At 45.0% G+C, this 27925-nt stretch overlaps 1 protein-coding gene across 2 annotated transcripts in view; it reads left to right on the top strand.

The window, feature by feature from the left end:
* RPN2 (ribophorin II) overlaps positions 1 to 27925 on the top strand; it is a 514179-nt gene that overhangs the window by 219985 nt on the left and 266269 nt on the right. For both annotated transcript variants that reach the window (XM_069652295.1, XM_069652294.1), the window contains exon 8: positions 2426 to 2544. In XM_069652295.1, the coding sequence (XP_069508396.1) occupies positions 2426 to 2544 (119 nt within the window). The remainder of the gene's footprint in view (positions 1 to 2425; positions 2545 to 27925) is intronic.

Below are 27925 nucleotides of genomic sequence, written 5' to 3'. Positions count from 1 at the left end.
CCTAAGGTAGTCTCCTCGTTTCACCTAAACGAGGAGATGGTGTTACCCACTTTCTTCGCTGACCCCAAGGATGATGCTCAGCAGGTCTTGCACTGTCTAGATGTCAGGCACGCGCTGAAATTCTATCTGGACGGGAGTAAGAGCTTCCGCAAATCTGAGGCTCTGTCACCTTAGGCGGGTCAAGGCCTCTAGACCAAGGTGGATGGTTTCGGCCATCAAGGTGGCTTATGAAGGGCAGCACAAACCGCTTCCGGCGAACTTGCATGCCCACGCTATTAGAGCCAAGGCAACACAGCCGCGTTCCAGAGGTACGTTCTTTGGCAGGTCATCTGCAGGGCGGCCACGTGGGCCACTTCAGCGGCCTTCTGCAAGCACTACTGTTTGGATTCTAGCTGCAGGTCAGACGTGGCGTTTGGGCAGGCAGTATTAAGGAACTTGTTTACTTAAGGTGAGGTCACCTCTCCACCCTGGGGCTACATTAAGTTGTAATCCCATACCGTATGGAGGAAAGAGGACGGGACGTAGGAGTAATTACAAGTTACTCACGGTAGTGACTAACATACTCTAGTCCATAGTCCCCTTTCCTCTATATGTCCCACCCCTCCACCCCCTAATAAAACTAGTGTCATTAGGCAATGGTAATATTGTCGACGCGTCAATGGGGACTGAGGAGTGGCGCCGGTGGGCGGAGTCAGGGAAGCACATGCTCCTAGGACCGCACCCCTGCGCGCCTTTAAATTTAAAGGGGAAGAAGACTTTTTCTGGTGAAAAAGGTTCCGTCTCACGTCCCTAGCGAGGGACGCCCATACAATATGGAGGAAAGGGGAGTATGGACTAGGAGCACGTTAGTCCTGACGGTGACTAACTTCTAATTCTCCCCTCACTACTCCCTGCACTTGCGCGATCCGAATGACACAAGGCCTAGTAAGATTGTTGTTTTGTCCTCCATTTGTTTCCCCCTCCTTGTCTTGTCGCGCCTAGAAACACTTGTGTACAGGCGCGTTATAAATGTCATTTAATATATCCTAACCCAGCCACACAAGTTCTTTAAAAAGTCAGTTACAAACGACACCCAAGTATTACTCTTTCTTCGTATATTCTCTAAATCACTTTATGCATTGGGCAGGAGTCTTCCTCAACTTCAAGAGAAGAGCATGCTTCAATATAGCCATAATGGCACTGCAGCCCGAATGGGGCTAGTCTGCTGAGCAACCTTAGCAATCTTTGTAGGCTCTCCTACGTCTTGCACTTCGCATGCATATTCAAAAGCATCAACCAATCATTGTTCTAATTTTTCTCATCATACATACTCAACAGATTCTTAGGAAATCTTGGATTAGACGAGGGCCTAGAGCTTCTCCCAGAAACTCTGGAGGAACAATGAGACCCTTGCAGTATGGCCAACTCCAGGTAATGGTCGCTGTAAATTCTAGCTTGGCATTGTTCAACTCCTTCTCTCTAAGCCTACGTTTTCCTTAAGCTCATTCAAGGATTCGGCTTCTGAAGTGGACATTGATCTACCACACACACCCGGCTACCTAATGGGTTTGGCGTGCAATACCAAATAAATAAACAGACAAACTTGACATTGAACGCTGTGGTTTCTTGTGGGAGGATTGTAACTTTTCCAAAACTCCCTTAAGGCATCCAAAACTTGATTACTTACCTGAAGCTTTGTTGAGCACTTATTTCTAGGTTGAGGTTGAACTTGATAGGTTTTGTGACTTTTCTTTGGTGTTAACAAATCCATTTTATAAAGCTTATGATAACTTTAACATCCTTTCCCCTAACGTGTCTTGGCACAGTATTACTTTGGACTGTATGCATTCGTGTGATAGCTGTCCTAACTCCATCTGAAATCCATTTGTATATTTGTGTACATGTTTTTAATTAATGATGCATCTGTGTTGTAAATAGGTATGTTTTTGTGTGTGGAAAATCTCTTGTATGCTGAACTCTACTTACAAACTGCTTTAAATCAATCTCCTGATCTCCTTAGTCTAGGCTCAGTCACACTATCAACTGAGTGTTTGGTTAGCAACCACTAAGGTTGGATTCCCAGAACACCCTACACCAGCACTGGTTCGGAAAAAATGTTCTAACATTGGTGCATACCATTTAGCAGAGAATTAAATAAAAAATACTCTGGCTGTGTTGGAGGCTACCGTTTTCCTCACATTGAATGGTTGGTTCTCATGCAATAAGCAGATTAATAGTAAACCCAAGCACATGAATCGTATTCTTTGGCCAATGTTTGTTTTTCTGATTCATCACGATTTTCTATCATAGTGCTTTTATCATTGCGCTTCCATCACAGCGGAAGAATGCTGTAGAAAACGGTGTTTGTTTGACCTGAACAGTTCATGTATTAAATCGAATTGGTCACGTATTCAGTAAATTTACACATACATTTCTTTTTTTTCAGCTGCGGGTTACTGATGTCCTATCCCAGCCGCTGACGCAGTCCCAAGTTAAACTGGAATATGCCAAGTCTGTAGCTTCCAAAGCTACAATCCTTCAGTCGACTATGCTCTCCCAATCTGGGTAAGGAAGCCGTTTCATGACTTAATGAAGAATTTTGTTTATTCATTTAATTAGTGATCCTAAAAGATGATCTTTCTCTCATGTTGGGAAGATGTAGGCAGCATTCCCTACATAAATATTAATAGTACCCAGCTGTTTGAATCTTTACTGACTTTTGAAGGTAAGTAAAGCCTTTTTGCTTCACTTACCTTGCTAAGCTCCTCTGTTTTGGGGCACTGATTAGTCCTGATGGCCATCAGTGCAAGAGAACTTTTCGATGTGGTTACATTATACTTTATTTTGGCAGCAATGTGCCATAAACGTCCCACATAATAAATACTTAATTTGACAAAAATGCACGATACCTGAGTGACATAGGTTAAAAGCGTAATTGGACCATTCCTGATATTCAAATTCATCCTAAATTGCTGCACAATACAAGACCTTGATTCACATTATATGCTATTATAAATAAAGTATGTTTGTGAACTGATTTAACATCTTAAAATCCACACACACTACAAAAATTACTCGTATTTTTGTTCCCTCCACCTGAAAACATATTGCAACAAGATAAAGCTTGCATGTGGTGAATGACTCGAAACTCATGACCTACTAAATCAAAATTTGTCATGCACAAAGTTCTCCCGGATGTAGCTCGCCTCCCATTTTAATTGAGCATGCACTTGATCATCCTCCTCCTCCATTCCCGAGGAGGTAATTCCCCATTGTATGGGTTGCTAGTGAGTTCTTGGCTGCACTGCAGAGCAGCATTGGCTCTATTGTAGATCTAACCGAACGAAGTCTGAATATTGGTAGTAAAATATCATTGTTTTTACCTGCACACATCACCTTTGGTGAAGTGTGGTAGACCCACTGTGTACCTACAACTTTGTTTCTGGTACCATTTGTAGTTATTTGCATGATGTGTCCAGGTGGCAGCAGATACCTTTTTACCATTTTTATTTTTCTTGTGTTATGCACTTTTTGCATTTTTCTGCATAATGCCATTGAGTACTACAAGATGGCTTTTCCATGTGATTTGTGCCTGTCCTTTGGCGCTTGTGTAGTTTGACCAGCTTTCTGTTATGTGAAAGATTTGTACCGCACACCGCTGCCATTTTCATGGTTTTCCGGCGGATCCGAAATGGGGAGGGTTAGTTAGTGGGACAGAGAGATATTGCTTTTGCTGTGCTGTTGGTAGATTCTGTTCAGGGAAAAAACAGTCGCTGTTTGTTTCTAAGTGACCATAGTTTTGGTGGTGTTTTGGTGTTGGAAATTGAGTTTTAGTAGGGTTCATGGTGAGGAAGGTATATATTCACTTTTTAGGCTTAATTGTTTTGTTTAAGGCTGAAATTGCTTTTACTGTTGGCGATATTGTTTGTTTTTTGTTTAGACTGACCAGCTTGGTTGAGTCAGTTATGGTTGTTGGGGACAATTGTCAGAAATGTGCCAATTCTCTCTGCCTTAGAGACCCCCGGCAACTTTTCTGGATTTTGAGGACTTGAGTTTTTTGACCTAGAGAGTGTAAGGCCCTTTTTCCCACTCCCTCATGTATTTTAATGTGATTTTTGTACACTGTTTCTTTTGCTTGTGGAGTCTGACAAACTCCATAGGCATCGTCTTTTACATTGTCACAGCACCTTTAGTGCAGTGACTCAGGGAAGTCTTAGATTTCCCAAGGTTGAAAGGCCTTCTCTGGTATAAACTACTGTTTCCCAGAGCAGTAAAGTGAATTTGACTTTATTTACATTTGTAATTATTCTAGACCTAGCACACACTATCTTACAATAGGGTGCTGGAGGGGTTACCTAGTATCCCCTTTGTCTAGCTTCTCAAGTAACATTTTTATGTTACCCTTTCCTCACTGAATGGCTGGTGGCAGTGGTTTTGTTTTTACTACTGTGGTGTTCATTTACCGCAGGCTGCGTTCGCAGCTGCAGTAAAGCACCGAAGGGTGCCATTTTTGTCACAATTGCCCCAGTCTTTTTTGCCATTTCTATGTGGAAAGGTCCTTCTTGAGATTTACTCTGCGCCAAACCAGGTTTGGTCCCTTTGTTCATTTTGCCTTTGGCTGCATTCACAAGTGGAGCCCGCCTTTGGCTCCAGGGTGTCTGGGGTAGGCAGGAAGTGAGGGAGGTGCCCAACCCTGTGCTTAGTCTCCTAGGAGACCCAAATGCACTCTGTGATTGGCTGGCTGTCTGGCAAGGACATCCACCCTGCTGGGTGAGTGACGGCTAGGCTGGAATGAAAGGGAGAGAACTGTATAAAAGGCGAGTCTTTTGGCTTAGAAGGCAGAGTCGACCACTGGACGAAAGAACCGAAGAAGAGCTTGAAGAGGACGGCTGCTGCAACTCCTGGACCGTTGGTTTGCCCGGTGAAGCCCTGCTGCAGTGCCGAAACGCCAAGTTCGCATCAACAGAGAAGCCCCTGCAAGGACGACTTCTCCCCTTGAGTTGGTGGGACCAATCAACTCCAAAGTAAGCCACCTGGACATCCATCTCAGAGCTGGGTCAATTTCCACAGTTGCTGCTGTAAACCGTAGAGCCAGGGTGAGGAACACCAGTTTGTGTGCATTGCTTTTAAGTTGGCCAAGAGCTCCAGGAAGATCCTCCGGACTCCCAGGAAGCAGCACTGACCGAGCCCCCTCAACAGAGTACGGGACCCCAGAAGCAAGGAAAGTCCATCTCGGCAGCCAGGAACCGCAGTGTTGCTATTTGCGGTAGACTCAAGGAGCTGAAACACGAACAGCCACTGAAAGTTTGCCGGTTGATTGTACAAAGTCTAAGAGAACTTACCTCTTTCTGTAGAGTTGCTTGCATCTTCTACTCTCAAGTCTAAACAGCTTGTGGCCCTACATTGATTTATCTTTTTCTTCAAAGACTTTTGAAACATTTTGCAAAGACTTTTTTACTTGCCTCCAAAGAAGTGCTTCAGCCTATCTAGACTCTTACCTATTGACTTTGACTTTGGCTTAGCCTGTTTTAACTGAATGACTCTTATTGGGGTACCTGAAAGTATCTGCCGGCTTAAGAAATATTTGTGGTGTCTTGTTTGCTCTAATAATCTTTTCCCTTTTTACAGGCTCTTACCTAATTCTGAATGCCAACAGTAATAAATCAATGTCAACAGCACCCTAGCAATTGAAGTCACCTGTTAGTGTAGGTCTCTGCTGTATGCCATCCAAACGGGTATTTACTGATTCTGAACTAAGATTGTGTGGTTTTGAAGTAGATTTGTGTGGTGTTTTACAGTGCTCCCTTCTGAAGAAGGCTCATCAACTGACCGGTAAATAAATCAACTATTTATCAAGAAACCCTCTGTGTGTGTTTGCTTGGATACATGTCACTGTGAACCCCTGTGTAACTCCCCTACAGCTCACATTGACCCCTCTTGAGATAAGCCTGGCAACTCGTCCACACTACCAACCTGTGTAGTACAGACTTATTCCAAAGGTTGCGTTTCTACTGCAAGGTCTATGTCTGTGCTTATAACGCGCCGAAAGCCCGCGGGCATCAGGGCGCGGTGAGCGCAGAGAGGTTCAAGTCACATTAGTACTCTCAGGGTGTATAGTGTCTCCTCAGCTCGAAGGATACACTAAAATACTTCAGGCTTATTGGAATAAGATTTTCAAAGCCTTCCTGAAACTGAGGTAGTTTCCTTCTTGTCTTGGGGTCACTGGTAATCCATTCCAATAGGTCAGGGTTGTTGTAGTGCACCCTATGGGTACTGCATACAGTCTTGCCTAACAATGGTTGTACCTTAATTTGTGGCATCTCTCCCTGTATCGAGAATGGGTATTTCTCTTAGTGCTACATTTATATTTGTTGAGCGCACTACAGCCCACAGGCATCGAGACGCTTTGCATGAAAATGTAAGGAAGCTTAATTGTTATTAGTGATACAGTCTTGGTTTCAGGCATGTTACAGAGAACACATTATCACAAGGAACAAAGGATTAACAATTCAGACAAATAGCCTAGATTTGATGGCTTTGCGGCATGCCAAATGGGAGTCCATCATCCTAAGGTGCGCAGGAAGGGCCTTCCAGAGTGAGGCGGCCATGGAGGGGAAGCTAGTGCCACCTGCCTGCACTTACCTATTTTTGGGAGTGGAGATCAGGTTGGTGTAGGTCACCCTAGTAGGCCTTAGAGAGGAGTTTCGGAATTCGGGTGGCCAGGTAGGGGGTGCTAGATCATGGAGGCATTTATGCGCGAGTAAGAGTTTTGAAGATGATCCTTTTTTTAACTGGCAGCCAGTGCACCTGCTTCCTTGGTGTGGAGATATGATCCTTCCTGGAAATCCCAGTAGCAGCCCCAAGGGCATTGTTCTGGACCACCTGTAGTTTGGCAATGTTTTTGCTGGAGGTCCCTACCAGGAGTGCATTGCAATAGTCCAGTCTTGATCCGATGATTGCCCTGGCAATGGTGAGGCAATTGGGCAAGGAGAGGCAGGGTCTCGCTGCATTAAGTAGCTTGGAGAAGTAGGCAGACGAGGAGACAATGGCGCTGATTTGTCTATCCATGGTCAGGTCCAAGTCGAGGTAGACGCTGAGTGTTTTGATCGTTTGGGAGACTGCGATGGGGATGTTATCAACAGTGAAGGAGCAATATTGATTGGGTCCCCCTCCATCCTCGGCAAACTGGACAATCAACAGTTCAGTTTTTTCACTGTTGAGGCATAACCAGTTTTGTGCCATACATGACTGGATCTTGGAGTAAAATGAGTTGAGGGTGATGCTGTCGGCCTGGTAATCACACGGGGGGTGGGGGGGAATACGTACCTGTGTCGTCTGCATAATTAGTATGAGATGCCCAGGGCATTCAGTAATATGAACAGGGGCCTGGTGAACAGGTTGTACAGTGTGGGTGCAATGCAGGACCCCTGTGGGACTCTGCATTTGATATGACTCGGGGTGGCACAGTCTGAGAAGACTTTAATGGCCCTATCTTGTAGGAACGATGTGATCCAGTCATACGCCTTAGGGGAGAAATTGTCAGTTTTGGCAAGGTGGTGACAGTGTGTTACGGACAACGAAGTCAAATGCTGCCAATGGATCAAGGAGAAGGAGCAGCGCTGGTTTGTCTGCGTCTCTAAGGTCATCCATTTGATTCTTCAAGTCAAGGAGAGCCGTTTAAGTGCTGTGGCGAGGACGGAATCCAGACCTTCGGAGGCCCAGGAGGCAGTTGTCCTCAAGGTATTTCTGATCTTGCAGGTAGGCTGCTTTGTCCAGAATTTACAGCAGGAAGGGACCGTGGTGATGGGCCTATAGTTCCCTGGAACCAGTGGGTCGAAGGATGGTTTAAGGAGCGGGCGGACCCAAGCTTCCTTAAGGCCAGTTGGGACAAAGCCGGACTGGAAAGAGGCATTAATGAATGCTGTGAGGAAAGGGACCAGGTTGGAGGCACAGTCTTTAATGAGCTGTGCTGGACACGCATCACCTTTGCCATTAGAGGGTTTAATGGCTTTGAGGAGGGCAGCGACTTCAGTTTCACTAATTTCCTTAAACTCAAAAGGGTTTGGTGACTTGGTTTGCGTGGTGTTGTGTGGGTTGCTATGAAGGTCAGAGAGAAGGTGAGTGAGGGCCTTTTGATGGGCTCGAATTTTGGATTGTAAGGTATTCAGTTTGCCGAGCATGGCCGATTGGATGTTGTTGCACCATTTTTCATGCTTCAAGAAAGTGGGAGATGGGCAGGACGGTTTTTCCAGCTCTCTAAAGATGGTGAAGATTTATTTCGTCCCTGATTTGGCGTTGGTTATCCTAGTATTGAAGGACGCTGCTTTGGCCTTGATGATCCTGGATTTGTATTCTCTAGATATGGCATTAAAAGCCCTTTTTGAGACCTCATTGGGGTTTGTTTTCCAAACTGAAAGCGCACATCTCTTCTTGGATCGTAGTTCTAGCAGCTCTTGAGAGAACCAGGTGTTGGAGTGTTTAGCTTTCCTCATAGTTAGAGGAGCAATGGTGTCTATGGCATGGGTAATTGTGATTTTAAATGCCGTGGAGAGGGTATCCGGGTCCTTGGGGAAAGGGGAGCTGCAGGGTGGGCACTTCAAGGAGGGGGAAGATCTTTTCTACAGTTAGTTGTTTAGGTTGATTAGTTAGAGACGGGTTTTAAGTGGTTTCCTGACTGTTAGGTGCTCTTCTGTTGTTCTGTGGGAAGTGGCTTCCAGAGCTTTGCTTGGATGCATGAGAAGGCCGATTCACCATATTTCAGTTTTGAATATTGCTTAGGTTCAAGGTGTATGTCATTGCTGGATCTGCGGATTCATTTCGGTCTGTATATTGAGATTGTTTTCTTGCATGAATTCTGGTCCTTGTCATGGATTGCTCTGTGGGTTATGCAAAGTGTTTTGAAGCCAATTCTTATTTTGACTGATAGCCAGACTAGCGTTCTCAGTGCTGGAATGATATGTCAGGGTTCCAAATTGAGAGCAGCTAGGAGCTATTTTGCTCCTGCTTCTAGCATAGCAGAGCCTGGTTAGCTTGACACCAAAAGCTACCAGGAGCTACCTTGGGCTCCTAGGGCTAACTGGTGCCTTCCAAACATGTAATCTAATATACATTTAAACATAACGGTTCATACAAAATAGAACAAAAAGTGAAAGGAGCATCTCTGGTAGCTCCCAGTTCTACTGCAGTAGCTCCTGCCTACTTGGTGATGCCTGACACCCACGACCTGGTTTTAGCTCCTGCTTATCGAATCTCAATTTCGAACCCTGTGTGTTCTTTCTTGGCGAGTCTGAAAAGTAGTCTTGTAGCTGCGGTCTGTTGCTGTTTTGTGGCGAGGTAGTCTGGCATTCCAAGATATTTGCTGTTGGGGTAGTCTATTTTTGATATGACCAAGAAGATGAGAGCATGTGTTCTGTGTGGGAAGTTGAGGAAGTTAGTATCTGTTTGTGTACTTAGATGGAAGAAGCATTTCTCTACTACTGCATTGACTTGTGACTCTAGTGTTGGTTTGTTGTCCATTAATATTCTTTGATATGTAACTATTTTGGAAGATCCCGGTCGATTTCCCATTTCTTTAGGCCGTGGAATGTGATGTTTAGATGGGTTGTTGGGCGTGACCATGATATTTGTGTTGACGGATTTTATTTATTTGCTTTTTTATGAAGTGCTCTTTAGCCTTTGGGCATCGTGGCGCTGTTACAGAATACTTTCATGCAGGTAATAATGACAACGCAAGTTCCTTGGTTACAGTATAACAGAATTAAAAAAGCATCTAATGTTCCTGTGGAGTATGAACATGTAATGGACACAGTTGTTCATATTTAGCTGAAGAGTTTAGTTTCCAGTGCTTTACGAAAAGCTGTGTAGGATGTTTCATTTCTGAGTGCTGTGGGCAGGGCGTTCCAGTTTTTGGGTGCTAGGTATTGGAAGCTGGATCCCCCTGCTTTGGTTCTTTTGAAAGATGGGACGTAGATCTGGTTGGAGAGGTGTGGTCTAATGGGTCTGGAGGATGTGATGGGGGTGATCTTTTCAGAAAGCTATGGGGGGGCCTGCGTGAAAGGCACTTGTGTGTGATGGTCAAGGTTTTAGACAGAATGCGCTCTTTCACTGGCAGCCAGTGCGCGTCTCTTCTTGCCTGAGATGTGTTCCCTTTTGGGGATGCTGAGTGCTGCCCTAAGGGCGTTGTTTTGTGACTTGCAGCTAGAGGTTTTTGGAGGAGGTGCCTAGGAAGAGGGCATTACAGTAGTCTAGTTTGGCGCCGACTGTAGCCCTGGCAATCGCAAGGCATTCTTTGTTGGATAGGGAAGAGTTTTTTTTTTGTGGCGAGTGCAGCTGAGGAGACAATAGCACTGACTTGTCTGGTCATAGACGAGGAAGAGTCGAGAAAAACCCCTAGAGTATTGACCGCAGGAAATAGTGATGGGTGTTATCAATGTTGAAGGTGCTTTACCGATGGGAGAGTTTATTGAGCGTCTCTTTGGTGCCTACCAAGAGGATCTCCTTTTTATCGCCATTGAGGCAAAGACCGTTGGCTGCCATCCATGTCTGGATAGCTGTGTAAATGTTAGTTAGGGCAGCTGAGTCTTGTTCATAAGAGCCGGTTAGGGGGAGTAAGACTTGCGTGTCGTCGGCATAGTTGGTGTAGGCTTTGCCGCGATCATACAGATCATTGAAGAGGGCTAAGGTGAAAATATTATATAATGTGGGTGCAGTGCATGAGCCCTGCGGGACTCCACAGTGTATAGTAGCGGGTGCTGCACAAGCAGTGTGAGAGAAGACCCTCATAAGTCTCCCTTTGAGGAAAGACTAGATCCAGGCTGTGGCTTTGGGGGAGAAGCCGGCAGCATTTTTGAGTTGCTTACATTATGTTGGTCTGTTGGTGCTCATCCATTAGTTTTTGTGTGAGATGATTGGTGTTTGTTCCGGTTCTCTGGTGGCATTGATTTTATATTTGATTTGTGCATCTGCACAGTTGTAGCAAGTGAGTCCATGAGTTTTGATGAGTGGGGTAATGTAGATGTTGAAGATTCGTGATGAGGGATATGTCTTTAAGGAGAAGTTTAATGTATGCCGCTTTGACACTTCGCGGTCAGGCTACTGTTGTCAGTGAATAGTCAATGAGGGTCTGAAGTATTTTGCAGACATTTCTTCGGTGAGGATGATTATGTAGATGTCTGGTGGGCATGGGACTACTGGTGATCCTCCTTAGTTGCTTTGATTCACTAGGTGGTTTTATTTTTGAAGTGGTTTGTGTTTAGATGGATTTCTAGACTCCAGCCTGGTGGACAGATTTTAAGAGGCCAGCCTAGTTATAGTGAACAGGGGAACTCTCGGAGGTTAGCCAAACCCAATCAAGGTAAGCGTGGAGAGGGGTCAAGGCTTGGTCTCAGGAGAAAGTGTGTGTGGTCAGGGGTCCACAATGAGTTGAGTCCACACGGTAAAGCACACGATAATTCAATTTAGACGGGTAAGTAAAAAAATACTCTTATAGTCCCAAAAACATGCACTAGAAAATGAAATGAGCAGGTAGTAACCTCACACAATACTCTGTTATCAAACATATATACAGTCGCTTTTGGTACTTAAACATGCATTCAGTAACTTAGACAGCAAAAGGAAGGTAAGAAGTGATGCAGTATAATGAAAACAGTTCACAAGAAGGATAACCTAACTTTAAAAGCCCAATCCCTATGATGTATGGGATCTTTTCAAGACTTGTGATACTTTTCAGAGGCCAAATGCTTTAGCTTTCCACCCCTGTGTAGGTATGAGTTCTTAAGTCAGATTGGAAGGAAAAGTAGGTAAGGCACAGCTGTAGAAAAGGCAAAGTTCCAGAGTATTCTTTAGTTAAAAGTAAGAAGCACAGTTTTGTTGGTAAAAAAAAAGGGTTCAGGGACTTCAGACAAGGCTCCCTGAATCCGCACAAGCGCTGGGTCTGGGCGAACGTGTATGGGTGAACACCCAAACACTCAAATCAGCACTTGAGCAACAGAATGACTCAGTTAAGTATTACCACGAGTGACTCAGTACCGGAGTCGTCGTTCTTCAGAAGTCGATGCACTGCAAGATGGTTGCAGGTCGTGGGGCATTTAACGGTTTGCAGCCCAGGAAGGTTGGTGGTCATCGTGGGATGGCTTAAATTGCAGGTCGTCTTAAAACTAATTATGCCCACCAGTCTAAGGGTGGTGGAGGGGGGGGGGGAGTAGTCCTCTTCGGAGCATCCCTGTCGATTTGAAAAACGGGTCAGGACAGCAGCGGTCACCTCCGCAGGCTTCTTGCATTGCTGGAAGGTGCTGCGTGCGTCTGGCCATAGCAATCTTCAGATCGTCGGTTCCAGTGGTCGACTCGGTCTGTGCACCGGGAACCCAGCCAATCAGCACTCATGCTACATTCAAAATTTCTGGGGTGGCTGTCATTTCAGGGCAGCCAGGCTCCCAGTTGGAACTGGTTGCAGGCAGGCATGCCAGAAGACAAAAACAAGCCGAGTTTCAGGATCCTCCCCTGCTTCCTGTCCTCAGACACTCTGGTGCCTTGGCAGGCTTCACAAAGAATTCCTGCCGAAGACAAAAGTCAAACCAGGACGTCCCACACCCAGCACGTTAGAAAGGACCAAGAAAGCACATGCAACCAAGAAATGGCAAAAGAAAATGGTCACCATTTTGGGTCAATGGTTACCCTTTTGTGAATGAACGCGGCTGCGAGTACAACCTGCAAGTAAATATTACACAGAAGTCAGTAGAACACGTCCACTGTCATCAGCCATTCTGGTATGCTTGCCAGTTTAACAGAAATGCTACAGGAGCACTGTTCCCAGGGCCGTAAAGTGAAATTGACTTTACTTACATTTATAACTTTCTAGACCCAGCACACACTATCTAACAATAGGGTGCTGGAGGGGCTACTTAGTATCCCCTTTGTCTAGCTTCTCATGTAACATTTTTATGTTACCCTTTCCTCACTGAATGACTGGTGGCAGTGGTTCACTTTTAACTTGCGTGGTGTGCATTTACTGCTTGCTCCGTTCGCAGCTGCATTAAAGCACCCAAGTGCGGCATTTTTGTCAAAATGGCCCCGGTCTTCTTTTTTCACCTTTTCTTTGTGGAAAGGTCAGACTTGAGATTTCATCTGCGCGCCAAACCAGGTTTGGTCCCTTTGTACGCTCTGCCTTTGGCGGGATTCATGAGTGAAGCCCGCCTCTGGCTCCAGGGCATATGCGGAGGACAGGGAGTGAGGGAGGTGCCCGAAACTCCCTGTGCTAAGTCTCCTAGGAAACCCAAATGCACTCTGTAGTGATTGGCCGGCTGACTGTACGGCAAGGACAGCCACCCTGCTGGGTGACTGACAGCTAGGCTAGGCTAGGCTGGAATGAATGGGGGCGAACTGAATAAAAGGTGAGGCTTTTGGCTTGGAAGGCAGTCAACCACGGGACGAAGGAACTGACAAAGAACTTTGCTTCTGGACCGTTAGTTTGCCTGGTGAAGCACTGCTGCTGTGCTGAAACTCCAAATTCATATCGACAGAGAAGCCCCTGCAAGGACGACTTCTCCCCTTGAGTTGGTGTGACCAATCAACTCCAAAGTAAGCCACCTGGACATCTTCTCAGAGCTGGTTGAATTTCCAGAGTGGATGCTGGAAACCAAATGGCCAGGGAGAGGAACACCAGATTGTGTGCATTGCTTTTAAGTTGACCAAGAGCTCCAGGAAGATCCTCCGGACTCCCTAGAAGCAGGACTGACCGAGCCTGAGCCCCTTCAACAGAGTGCGGGACCTCAGAAGCAAGGAAAGTCCATCTCGACAGCCAGGAACCGCGGTGTTGCTATTTGCGATAGGTGCAGGAGCTGAAACACCGAAGTGCCACTTGTTTGAAGTTTGCCGGTTGCGATCAGTGACCGTCCCATTGCAGTGCAGGAGTCCCCAGAGGTCCTCCCTCTTGTCCCCACGACTTGGGCCTAGGAACAGTGAGAACATACCTCTTATTATAGAGTTGCTTGCATCTTCTACTACTCACAAACCTAAACAGCTTGTGGCCCTAAATTGATTCTTTTATTCAAAGACTTCTAAAACATTGTTCAAAGACTTTTCTACTTAACTACCAGAAGTGCTTCAGCTCCTATAGACTTTTGCCCATTGACTTTGGCTTAACCTGTTGTTCTGAATGACTCTGCTTAGGGGATACAAAAGTATTTGCCTGTTAAGGATATTTGTGATCTTATAACCTTTTTCTTTGACCAATTCCTAAATGTTCTAAATGCTACAGTAAGATATTAATGTCCCCAGCACCCTAGCTATTGAAGTCACCGGAGGGTGTAGGTTGTGACTGTGGGTCCATGCCAAAAGTGTCTTTACTGATTTAGAAACTAAGTGTGTAGTTTTGGAGCGTATTTGTAAGTTGCTTTTATATTGCTCCCTTCTGAAGAAGGCTTATTCTAACTGACAAACAAATTAATAATTGTTTATTCAAGAAACCTTGTGTGTATACTTGTCACTGTGAATCTTTGTGTAACTCCCCTAAAGTTCACATTGATCCCTCTTGAGATAAGCATGGCTGCTCAACACGCTACCAACCTGTGTAGTACAGACTTATATCAAAGGTTGGGTTCCTATTTGTTAGGGAGAATTCTCATAAATGTGCTAATTCCCTTCACCTTGGAGACCCTCAGCAACTTTGCTGGATTTTGAGGACTGAGCCTTTTTTCCCACTCTCATGTATTTTGATGTGTGATTTACGCTTGTGTTCTTTGATTATGGAGTTTTAGACAACTCCATAGGCATCATCTTTTCATGTGTGTTGCACAACACCTTCAGTGCAGTGACACAGGGATATCTTTTAGACTTCCCAAAGGTTTAAATACCTTCTCTGGGATGAACTACTGTTTCCCAGAGAATGTAAAGTGAAATTGACTTTACTAGTATTTCCAAATTCTTAGACCCAGCACACAACATTTTCCAATGGAGTGCCCGAGGGGTTACCTAGTATCCCCTGTGTCTAAATACTCATGTACCAGTCAAATGCTACCCTTTCCTATTGAAAAGGCTGGTGGCAGTGGTTTTACAACGAACTACCATGATTTTTCCTGACCGCGAACACCAGTAGCTAAAAATCACGTGAGCCATGTTTTTCAAGATGGCGCCTTGAGCCCCTTTTCATTTAAACAGGTCCCGGTGTTCTTTTTCGCCGTTTGTTTTTGGAAAGGTCAGAGTTTGTCTCTGCGCGCCAAGCCAGGTTTGGTCCCTTTGTTCGTGTGCCTTTGGCGGGCTTCAGGACTGAAGACCGCCTCTGGCGCCTGAGTGTCTAGGGTGGGCAGGAAGTGAGGGAGGTGCCAGAAACTCCCTGTGCTTAGTCTCCTATGAGACCCAAATGCACTCTGCCGTGATTGGCTGGCTGACTGTACGGCAAGGACAGCCACCCTGCTGGGTGAGTGACAGCTAGGCTGGAATGAAAGGGAGAGAACTGTTTTAAAAGGTGAGTTTTTTGGACTGGAAAGCAGAGTCGACCACTGGAACGAAAGATCCGAAGAAGAGCTGGAAGAGGACGGCTGCTGCAACTCCTGGACCGTTGGTTTGCCAGGTGAAGCCCTGCTGCAGGTCCGAATTGCCAAGTTCATCTCGACAGAGAAGCCCCTTCAAGGATGACTTCTTCCTTTGAGTTGGTGGGACCCATCACCTGGTAAGCCACCTGGATACCATTCTCACGGCTGGTTAGGATTAACCAGGGAGAGGGACACAAGCTTGTGTGCTTAAATCTACAGCTACTGGAACTGAAGTGACGCCATTTTGTCAGCGTATTCCGACAATCCTGTGCAGTGCAGGAGTCCCCCGACGTCCTACTTCTTGTCCCCACGACTAAGGCTCCGGAACAGCGAGATCTGCAGGACCTGCCAGGAACCAACGTCTTCAGCTGCATCTTTTGCTTCATACTAAGGTACTGTGCCAACCCGATTGAGAGAACACCACTCTTGCGGTGAAAGTTTGTGTAACTTTCCCAACTTGCAGGCCTAATTAGCTTGTGACCCAACATATGATCCTTTTTTGCCGAAACTACTTCTGAGAACTTTTGCAAAGACTTTACCGTTTGCTACAAGAACTGCTTTCCTATCCTAGACACTAGTCCATTGACTTTGGCCGATGCCTATTGAACTGAATTGAGTCCTCTTGTAAACCGAAACTATTTGCACTGCCTAAGAAAGTTTTTGTGATCTATTCTATTTAACTTGTGCCTTTTACTACCATTGAAAGTAACTGAAGTGCCATTTTGCTCCTACTTTATGGGAGCCTAACTTGTTATTATTGGTTCAGTACTGAAGTGTGTTTGTGTATAAGTTGCCTCCTTGTAGTGAATGTTTTCTAAATGATTGTGTAATAAATTAATACGTTTTACCAAGAAACCTTGAGTACAAGTGTCTACTTGAACTACTGTAATTGAAAGACCTCTGTGTAACCTCTTTTACTGCTCAAATTCACTCTTGAGATGAGCCTGGCTGCTCGGCTTGCTACCAAAAACTGTAGTTCAGATTTTTTTTACCAAAGGTTGGGTTGGTTTACACCTGTAGTCCTTATTGTATGTGGTGGTCCCAGAGGGTCCTCCATGCAATTCTGTCTAACACTATTGCCATGAGGTCAGGGTTGTTGTAGTGCACCCAAAGGGCACTGCATACAATCGTGCATAACACTGGTGGCAGGTGGTGAGGATCTATTGTAGAGTTGTTATACTAAGAATTTACTTTGCTTTTGTTCAACTAAACACCTTCACAAGGCTAAGCTCACTAGAAAAGCAATTGTAACATGCCAGATATGGATAACTTCAGGCAGGAGCCCTGTTAAGCAACATTTGTATGCAGTACCCTTTGGGACCACTACACACAACTAGGACTACAGGTGTATGCAAAACCAACCTTTGGAATAAGTCTGTACCCCACAGTTTTTGGTAGTGAGCTGAGCAGCCAGGCTTATCTCGAATGAATGTGAGCAGTGCAAGAGGTTACACAGAGGTCTTTCAATCACAGTGGTTCAAGTAGACACTTATACTCAAGGTTTCTTGGTAAAACACTGTTGGGACAGTTTTTCTGAAGTCCAACTAAGGGCTTAGTAAAACCATTCAAATGAGGCAGTACAAGACCCCACTCTTAGTATAAGACTACCACCTGAGTATATGGTAGTGTAGACAGAGCAGCCAGGCTTATTTTAGGAGGGAGAGAAGGCTGCAGAATCGGTACAAGTCAAATTGTCATACAAATGATCTAAAGAAACACTGAAACACTATGTATTGTAAAATAAAGGATTTATTTAAATACAGGTAGGCCCAGATAAAACTAGGTGTAAGTACTAACACGTTATATTAAATCACAATATAAAAACACAACTCTATACTTGAAAGTTCACAGACCCAAGTATAGACCTTGAAGTACCTAATAGTACTTCTAGGGAAGTCAAAACCTTTTCATACACATTCAGTATACGTCAAGCCTATTCTTGGGGAGTAAAAACCAATGGTCACTTTTTACAATTTCATTCAGTAATGTAAGGGCAGTAGACCCTTCCAGTTGTTTGAGTCTCAGCACAGTCAACTGGACAATATACTTTTGATGACTAGTGAAACACCTATTCTAGGTGCAGTAAAAACCTATAACTACTTTTGTCATAACACACAGTTATACTAGGCATGCAAAACCTAAGGATGTAATATACAATTACAGATGCTTTTGAAATCCGGGAACCCCAGATTGAGGTAAGCAGTAACTCTTGTAACTTATTTTGGATGGCACACAGCTAACACAGGGTAAGTAAAACCCACTTATTTTGTTTAACCTCACATTGGAGGGGGAATGTAAAACCCAATGTTACACTTTACTTTATAGATAGGCAACAACCTAATGCAGACTTATTAAGGACAGGCTAGCAGCAAGTCAGGGTAAGCAAGATCCAGTTGGGGGACATTCCTACAATTATCCTCAAGGGACTAATCTGGTGAAACCAACACTTTACTTTTGGGAGAAAAAGATGTTAACCATACTTGGTGCATCACACATTCAAGATCAGTAAGAACTTTTGTAACTGTTCACTCTTAGAATTACAGTTACCAACCAACTCTTTACAAGTAACTTTTGAAACACTGATTTTCATTTTTAGACAGAAGTCCCAATCCCTTGACAGTCTTTACCTTATTCTTGGAGCATGAGTGTTCTCAGTGGCAGAAGGGGGTTCACTAGGGCTAGTGACCAACAGGCGGTGTCAGAATAAGTTCTTTAGTAGCAAAAGTCAGCGTTCCTTAGGAAAACTGGGCAAACAGGTAAGTATTTCATTTTAGAGTTAGAAGAGGGTCCAGGGGCTTCACAAGACACCCCAGCAGGATTCTAGCAGTGGGACTGGGTGTACCTGATGAGGGACCTCCCAATCACAGAAAACACCACATAGCTACGCAGAAATCCTAACGGGCTTAAGGTAAGTACATACCCAAGCCAAAACAGTACCTCAGCATTGAAGATTTTGCAGCAGGAGAACTTCAGGGTCTGCAGCCAAATACCTGGTCAGTGGATTCCTTGTCGTGGAGACTGAAAACAAGACCTCATAAGGGACTTTGCAGCAGGGATCGATGAAGGCTCTAGGCAAGGTTTTGCTCGCGGCTGAATGTGGTTCTGCGGATTTCGCACCTTTTCAAGGAGCACAGAAGAAGACAGAAAATCGCGGTTGAATTCCCGTCGTTTTAAAGGTCCAGCACTCTGGTGAGGGGAAGTTTTGGACTTGATTCGTGCCTCTGGAGATCCACCAGGATGCTCACGAAGTTTCAGCGAGATTCGCAATTCGGAAGACCGTGCACCACACGATGGCTTGAGGTCCCAGGGTATTGCAACACTAGGTTACAGCAACGCGTGGGATGGTTCAAAATATAGGTCTTTTTGAGTCTAAGTCTCATTAGGCTCTGGGCCGGGATCGTCGTTTTCGGAGTCCCCAGGTCGATTGGAAGGAAGGGCTAGAGCAGGCTCCGGTTACACAGCAGGCTCTCCGGTCGCTGGAAATTGTTTCTGCCGATTTCCCTTCGTCATCCTCTTTGGTTTAAGTTCCAGTGGTCGACATATCTTCAGCTTCCAGGTTCTCAGTATTTATCGGGAATTACAGCACAACCTCTGCATTCTCTCCCCGCATTTTAAAGAAGGGGCAGTCTGGTTGTCCAATCAGGACAGCCAGCCCACCACTAGGATTTGTTCCCATTCAAGCAAGGCATAAGACGAAGGGCTGGGGAGTTTTGGACTCCTCCCTCACTTCCTGCTCTCACAGACAGACTTGAGCCTGGGCGGGGAGTCCAGGGGCCTCCTACCGAAGACAAAAATCACACACAGGAATTTCCTGCCCTGGATATCAGGGGAAGGAACAAGAAACGACAAACACTAAAATGGCAAAAAAAAGAAGACGGGGGCGTTTTCGGAAAAAGACACCCTTAGGTCCCTTTACTGCAGCTGTGAACACAGCCTGCAGTAAAGGTGCACCAAATTACTACAAGGTATCACTGCCACCAGCCATTGAAGGTAAGCTAGTCACTGTACCAGAATTGCCATATTGAGCCGTGGGTGGGGCAGGTGCTCCCCCAACACTGCAGGAGCAGTGTCCCCCAGCACCAAGAGGATTCTTATGCAGCGCAAGGGAAGCCAATCGGGCTCCATGCACTTGTAGCATTTTACAGCTGTATTTACATCCAGCTGATGAGACGGACCGCGCCTACGCCATCCATCTCACATTACACTAAGGCAATCTGCCTTTTATCCATTGATCTCGCACAATGTCGTCTGTGCTGATTTAAACTTTTTATATACTCGTGCCCCCATTGACTGCCATGAGGGAGACTTCATGCAAGATGGCGTCTTGCATCTATGAAGCAGTGTCGTCAGAATAACTGCACCGGAGAAACCAGCGTTCATCCTGATTGGTTGACAAATACTACATTTCCTCCAATCAACCGGCAGGCGAAGCCGGCCCCACTCTAGCAAGGCCCACGATATCCAGGCTCGTTTCCTGTCCCGAGCCTGTCCAGAACTGCCAGACGCCAGACCCAGAAACTCTGATGCTACATACTCACGTACACGGCTACCAAAACCCAGCCGCTAATCTGGGTTACGGATATACCAATAACTGAACTCATCCGCCACGCCCTCTTGTGCTCTGTCCAACGAGGTAAGATTCAACAGCACGTTGCTGTCTCCATATCTACTCTTGATCAGAGGTTTACAGTTTGCCGCATTGTACTACATCTGTTTCCCCTACTTGTTTAATGTCAAGATCATCCTCTGCGTTCGGCCGAATCTGTCACGACCAGAGATTCTAAATATCCACCTCGCAACCAGCCTCCATTGCTTACCCACGCATCTTACTTGCGTGCCTTAGCCCCGTGCCATCTTCACTTATACTACTCAGTGTTGTGGCAGTGCTCTCCTTCCCGCCGTTTCATCATATTCTCCTACTAACTCTAATTATATTACTTGGTAGCTCTCACTGTGGAACTATTGACTATTAAGCTTACCTCGCTATGGAACTATTTAATAATGTTAGCATATTCACGTGGATAGCATCTGCTCAAACACGGTTCCACACCTTGATGCGTAATAGCGATGTATTCTACCTCGTTGTCTGCCTAATTGTTCTCTGTTGTAACAAAAACAACCATATCACCTTGTCACATCGTGGCTCGGTCCCTGCCAATTGTATGCCCTCCGCCAATGTTATTATCTGAATGTTACTAACTTTAATTGCTTGCACCATCCTCAGCACGCACTCTTTGTTCTTATTTGAATGCCACGTGACTTTTTTTGTAATTGAGTCAAAGTACTGCCGGTATTCTGAGCATTTTCCATTGCATTTTGCCTACTATAGATATCACTAAGAAAGAGTGTACTGCCATAACTCTTATTAACTGTGTACCCACTTGCACTTATTCATGCTCTTCCTTACCCTCTCTGATCTCGCCAATACCATTGGAAATATACAGACCCGCATTACTACTAACTCACTATGCTGATGTACATCTTAATTCATTGCATCCTTATCCTATTGGTTAAGTCACCTGCTTTGTGGTATTTACTTGCCTTGCCTACTGAGACCTCTAAGTCCATTACACTACCGCTCCCCTGCCACACTGCTCACAAAATGCACCTGTACCACAGTACACCCACTCTTGGGCTACCCTCACCTCACACCTCTAAACTCACGCCCAACACTCCTCTCATTTCGTCTGACCCAGTGTCTAATCCGTACTTTGACTCTCCATCCCTTTGGTTACAGCATTTTGCATCCAAACCCACATCTAACCAACATTCACACTACCTATTAGAAACTCTAGACTTGGGTCCAGATTTCAACATACACTTCCCCAAATGCGCAATTCACACCAAATACTGAAAGCTACCCTACCACTAGCTCCCACCTCACCACCGGACCAGAAAAATACCTTTAATGAAACTGATGCTCTCATCAATGCCGGGTCCCTCCCTGCTCATGCACTCTATATCGCTGATCTTATTACCACTCATGGCCTCGACTTAATCGCCGTCACTGAGACATGGCTTCATGCAGCGTCCAGCCCACTCCTCTCCCTCGCTATACCCAATGGTTATTCCATTATCCGATGTGACCATAACTCAGGCCAGGCTAAAGGCGTCGCCTTTATAAATAAAGACGGTGTCAACATTAGAATCACCTATAATGTACAAATCCCCTCTGCAGAGTTATTATCCGTTAAACTTGCCATTTCACCCAATAATTCCACAATCCTGTACCTAGTCTACAGGCCTCCAGGCCCTCTTACTACTTTCATTGAGGACCTTTCCTCCATTCTAGTGGAGAAAACTAAAATGAACTCCCAAATCATCTTACTAGGCGACCTTAACCTCAGACTTCTTGACTCCAATGACCACAATGCTCTGGAAACCGCCAGCACGCTCACTAACTTAGGCTTCACACATCGCGTATGTGAACTCACCCACGTCAAAGGGCAAACACTTGACTGGGTAGCCAACCTTAACTGTAACATTAATATGGAACTGAACACTCCATGTGCGTGGTCTGACCACCACATAATCACCTTTAACATTCCAGCCAATAACATGCAGAATAAACAGGACATCGCACCTGCCATATCTACAAGAAACAAAAAGGACATTACGCGTGATAAACTACTCCCTATCATTCTACCTACTCCAAAATTGCACGATCATGTACTGACCCCACCTCCCTTTTCGATGTTTACAACTGTACTATGCTCAAAGCCATTACCACTATAGCTCCATCTAAACTTAAGAAACCCAAACAACTTGTGGTTCTCCCCACAATTAAGAGCCCTACGCAAAGAGAAACGCACCGCCGAATCCCGCTGGAAAAGTCTCCCTTGCCTAGCCAACAAAGTCAGCCTCATCGTTGCGACCCTCAACTACAAGGAGGCTATTTTCCAAGCAAAAAAGGAGACCTACAACACACGCATAACACAAGATGAATCTTACACCAAGGAGCTTTTCAAAATCCTGAAGGAGTTGGAATCACCTTCTCCACTACCCCCAGACACCTGCAGTAAAGACAGCATTTGGTGTACCAATATCCAAAAAGCACTCTTTGACAAGATAGCTACTCTTCAATTGAAAATTAACAACAAAAAAACTGCCTTCAGAATGTTTCTCAACCCAATCCTGTAACCACTCCATTTGCTCACACTCATGCACCTTTAAACTTCCCACCACTTAGCATTTTAGAAGTCGAAAGAATTAGTAAACTTAACAGTCTAATTGTCAGGGTGATACCTGTCCTGCTCCTATTATCAAGGATGCTGCACATGAACTAGCTCCCTTCATCACAGCTCTTATTAACTCCTCTTTCAACTCTGGTACTGTCCCTGAGAACCTCGAGGACGCATGGGTCATTCCTCTCCTAAAGAAACCGACCTTGGACCCAAACATACCAACAAACTATAGGCCCATCACCACTGTCCCCTTTTTACTTAAAATCTTCGACTGTGCGGCCTATTTGCAGATACAGGACTACCTGGAATCCAACAATCTCCTTGGCCTTAGACAATCTGGCTTCCGCCCCAGGCACGGAACAGAGACTGCACTCGTCGACCTCAAGACACAAATTGAGGACCTCAAGGACCATGGTAAACTAGCCCTGTTACTTCTCCTTGATTTATCAGCGGCCTTTGGCTTGGTCAACCACCGTATCCTCTGCCAGCATCTTAAAACTACTGCTCACTGCTCAGACAAAGCTACCACCTGGATTAGATCGTTCTTGGACAACAGGTCCATGAGTTTTCTCCCCATCCGCCGCAGCCTAACCTTCACCTGTCCTTTGGTCCTTTGCGGGGTCCCCCAAGGATCCTGTGTTTCCACCACTCTATAATGTGTTCACCAAACCTCTTTTTGACATACTTGACTATCTGGGTGTCACATACACTATGCTGACGACACCCAGATACTCATTCCTATTACGGGTGACCACACTATAGACACTAAGGCTCTCAATGAGGTTTATCAAGTCATACAAGCATGGATGGCCCAACATGAGCTCTGTCTCAATGACGATAAGACTGAGCTCCTCATCCTTGGCTCCCAAAATAGGATTAACAGACTGGATCCGGCTTTCAAAGCTTTCAACATTGATGGCAATAGCATCCAGGTCTCTAATAATACCAAAACACTAGGAATCTACCTCGATTCCACACTCTCGCTCAACAGACAAACTAATGCTGTCACTGCAGCATCCGCATATACCTGCAAACTTATTTCAGCCTGCCGCACTTTCCTTACCACTCCTAATTGCACCATACTTGCCAGGACATTGGTTATGTCTAAGCTCGATTACTGCAATGCATTGTACCTAGGGACTAGTCAACGCAACTTAAACTTCAGGTTACTCAAAATAATGCCATTAGGGCTGCCCTTAATCTCCCGAGATCCTTGCACATTTCTGACACCAGGCCAAGCCTACACTGGTTATCAGTCACCCAAAGAATATCACTCAACGCTCGCCCTCACACACGTGTGAATAATCCGGCCCCCACTTATCTGGTAAACCGTTTCTCTCACCACTCCTCTACACGCCCACTGAGATCTGCCCAAGCACATAGTCTCAATGTATCCAGATACAAACTGCAGAAAGCTGGCGGGGTAAGCTTCCCAGTTCTCGCTGCTAAATTATGGAACTCCCTGCCCAACCTTATCAGGAATGAACAATCTTTCCAGTCATTCAAGCACAAAGCCAAGTTTTGGTTGGCGACCCAAGATGCCTAAATCTGGGCCACTGTACTGGAATTTCTTTGTATATATACTGCATCTTTTTTACCTATTGTCCTCTATTGTTTGTTCCAATCCAAATTGCACTATTTTATATGCTTTTATCTGCTTGCTATATGTATGATCTCTTACCCTTACCCTTACTGTATACATAGCTTGTTACTGTCCACTATTCTTTTGTAAATTTACCATGCTGTATTCTATGTAAATGTAACCTTAGATATGCACCCAGATGCCTTTTAGGCCAGGCACGCTCTACAAAAAAAACAAATTGTTAGTTTTAGTGTGAAAGGGGATACATCGTATCTCCCCAGCACTCCACATAAGGTGGGGTGTGTTGGTTTCACTAAATAAAATGTAAAAGGGATCCAAAGATCTTTTCTACCCTTGGGAACTGTAGTTCACTCAAGGTTAGCACAAGAAAGTTAAAAGGGGAGCCCCTAGGGAAACCCAGCAACAGGCACTTATTGTTGTTAAATATGATAACTTTAAAAAGACACTATGGAGAGCCTTAAAAATGACACCCATAAAAAGAGTTGAAGATTATGTGAGTGTGGAAAAAGGTTCCCACTCACTGAGGTATTAATGAAAAATATCCCACTAATAAATCAGAAAAGGTCTGGGGTTGAACCAGGAAAGGAAGATTTACTAGTTCTGTGCAAATCTTACCTAGCAAACACTTATTCATTTATTACACAATCATTTAGAAAACATTCACTAGAAGGAGGAAACAATATTATACACAAACACATTTCAATACCAAACCAATAAGTTTCTGAGTAAGTTAGGCTCCCCTGAAATAGGAGCAAAATGGCATTTCAGTTACTTTCAATGGGAGTAAAAGGCACAAGTTAAATAGAATAGATCACAAATACTTTCTTAGGCAGTGCAAATAGTTTCAGTTCACTAGGCCTAGGCCAAAGTCAATGGGCTAGTGTCTTGGATATTGAATAGCAGTTCTTGTAGTAAACGGTAAAGTGTTTGCCAAAGTTCTCAGAAGCAGGTTGTATGAAAAAGAATCATATGTTGGGTTACAAGCTGATTAGGCCTGCAAGTTGGAAAAGTTCCACATACTTTCACCACGAGAGGTAAGTTCTCTCAATGAGGTTGGCACAGTACCTTTAATATGAAGAAAATGCAGCTGAAGACGTTGGTTCCTGCAGATCTCACTGTTCCTAAGCCTCAGTCGTGGGGACAAGAGGGAGGACGTTGGGGGACTCCTGCACTGCACGGGATCGTCGGAAAACGCGGACAAAATGAAGTCACTTATTTCAGTAGCTGTAGTTCAAGCACACAAGCTGGTGTCCCCTCTCCCTGGTTAAGCCTAATCAGCCTTGAGAATGGTATCCAGGTGGCTTAGTGTCGAGTTGCAGTAGCCGTTCTCTTCCAGCTCGTCTTCGGTTCTTTCATTCCAGTGATCGACTCTGCCTTCCAAGCCAAGAGACTCGCCTTTTATTCAGTTCTGTCCCATTCTTTCCAGCCTAGCTGCCACTCACCCAGCAGGATGGCTGTCCTTGCCGGACAGTCAGTCAGCCAATCACGCCAAAGTGCATTTGGGTCTCCTAGGAGACTAAGCACAGGGAGTTTCGGGCACCTCCTTCACTTCCAGCCCATCCCAGACACTCGAGCGCCAGAGGCGGTCTTCAGTCCTGAAGCCCGCCAAAGGCGAAGGAACAAAGGGACCAAACCTGGTTTGGCGCGCAGAGACAACTCTAGAAGGACCTTTCCCAAAAAAAAAAAATGTGAAAAAAGACCAGGACCGTTTAAACAAAGGGGGGTCAGACGCCATCTTGCAAAAACAGGGCTCCCACAATTTAATGCTACCGGTGTTCGCGGTCTGGAAAAATCATGGTAATTCGTTGTAAAACCACTGCCACCAGCCATTCCGAGAGGAAAGGGTAGCACTTGACTACTAAATGAGTTTCTAGACACAGGGGATACTAAGTAACCCCTCCAGCACTCTATTGTAAGATAAAAGACTAGTAAAGTCAATTTCACTTTACTTTCTCTGGGAAACAATTTATCCCAGAGAAGGACCAAATGAAACACAAGAGTAAGACGCACAACAAAATCCATGAGAGTGGGGAAAAAGGCTCTCACTCTCTCCAGGTAAAAAAAATCAAGTCCTAAAAATCCAGCAAAGTTGCTGGGGGTCTCTAAGGTGACGGGAATTAGCACATTTATGAGAATTCTCCCTAATAAGCCCTGATCATTTTAACAGTAGAGCAACTGAAAGAAATGTGTAGTTGGGAATCTCCCTGGAAAGAAAAATGAACCGATTGATTATTCAACAATCCTGCAAAGTCTGGGTAGTAGGCCTGTCGCAACTACTAACCCAGCAAATGTGGAAAATGATATTGGGGATGATAATTCAGAGTATAACTCTAATGTTGTTGAAGAGTCAGAGGAGTCTCAGGAAGAGAGCCCCTCTTTACCTCAACAAGCCCTTTTGCCCCAACCTGTATCCACAGGGACTCCACAAGGTCAATCACTGAGTCCAGAATTTGTTTCTTTTGAGAAAATGAGACTTGGGTTAGAATTCAAAAGATTACAAATCCAAGCTGAAACCAAAGATCAAACCTCAAACTAAGGGAAATTGAAATGAAGAGAATTGGCTCTTGAAAATGTTTCTATCCCATAGTCTTCTAGGTCTTCCAGTCCAAAGAAGCAGTGAGTATGTATGATGTGAAACTTAATATTTTGGATTGGTTGGGTGCTTTTGAACTATGGGATTCGGGGTTTCACAGGGAATCTGTTGATTCCTTGTCTTTTGTCTAGCCTCCCCCAGGTTGCAACTGATGCTGTAATGGGGGTTGGGGAACTTGAAAGATTGGAGTATAAAAATGTGAAGCTAGCTTTGTTAGCTATATTTGGGAAAACTCCTTCCCAGTACCTTAAGAGGTTTTGTATCCTCAAAAAGACTGATGGTACCCCTTGGGCTAACTCGGTGTGTGAATGTTTGAAAAACTTAGATGGTTGGGTTAAGGGTTACAGAGTGAACTCCTTTGAAGGAATGGGAAATCTATTTTTGTTGGAGTCTATTTTTGATACCTGCTCTCCTGAGGTGAGACGGCGGTTGACTGACTCAAAAGAGATTGATCCCAAGAAGCTAGCAAAAGCTGCTGACTTGCAGGTTGCCAACAGGGCTTGGGGCCACTCCTAAAAAGGATGAGGGGGAAGCAACACAAGATGACAAAGAGAATTCTAAATCCTCCCACCCAAAAGAGGGCCACAAACCTAAGAAGGGGAAGCCATTTGGGAAACCAGGTCAGTCTAGTGAAACCTCTGGTGCCAGACCAGAGGAAGGTCGGCAGAAGCCCCCATTTTCAAAATATTTTGAAAATGTAATTTTAAAGGTATTTATATAGCGCACCATCACCAATGGAGTTGGTCTCCAGGCGGATCTGTAAACAAAAGGTGGATGGGGTGGGTTAGTGGGTGAAGAGGGCGTAGGAAAATTAAAGGTTTGTGTACTGCTGGCAGCTTCATTTCGGTTTTCACCGTGCGCTGAGCTTGGGTGTGCAAATAGGATCGAAGCGGGTCCTCGCGTGCTGTTGTGATCTGTGTTTGGTTGGTTGGTTGTTGTTACGGTGTGATGAAGTCTGTGCGGTTTGCTGTTAGAGGTGGTTGTGTGGGTTTTGTGTCAATTAAGTAAGCAGAAATTAGGTTTTGGTTAGTGGGTTGTA

This window comes from Ambystoma mexicanum, chromosome 3p (assembly GCF_040938575.1).
Source record: "Ambystoma mexicanum isolate Mex_15411 chromosome 3p, UKY_AmexF1_1, whole genome shotgun sequence".
Classification (NCBI taxonomy): domain Eukaryota; kingdom Metazoa; phylum Chordata; class Amphibia; order Caudata; family Ambystomatidae; genus Ambystoma; species Ambystoma mexicanum.
This window is presented reverse-complemented; position numbering and strand designations above follow the sequence as displayed.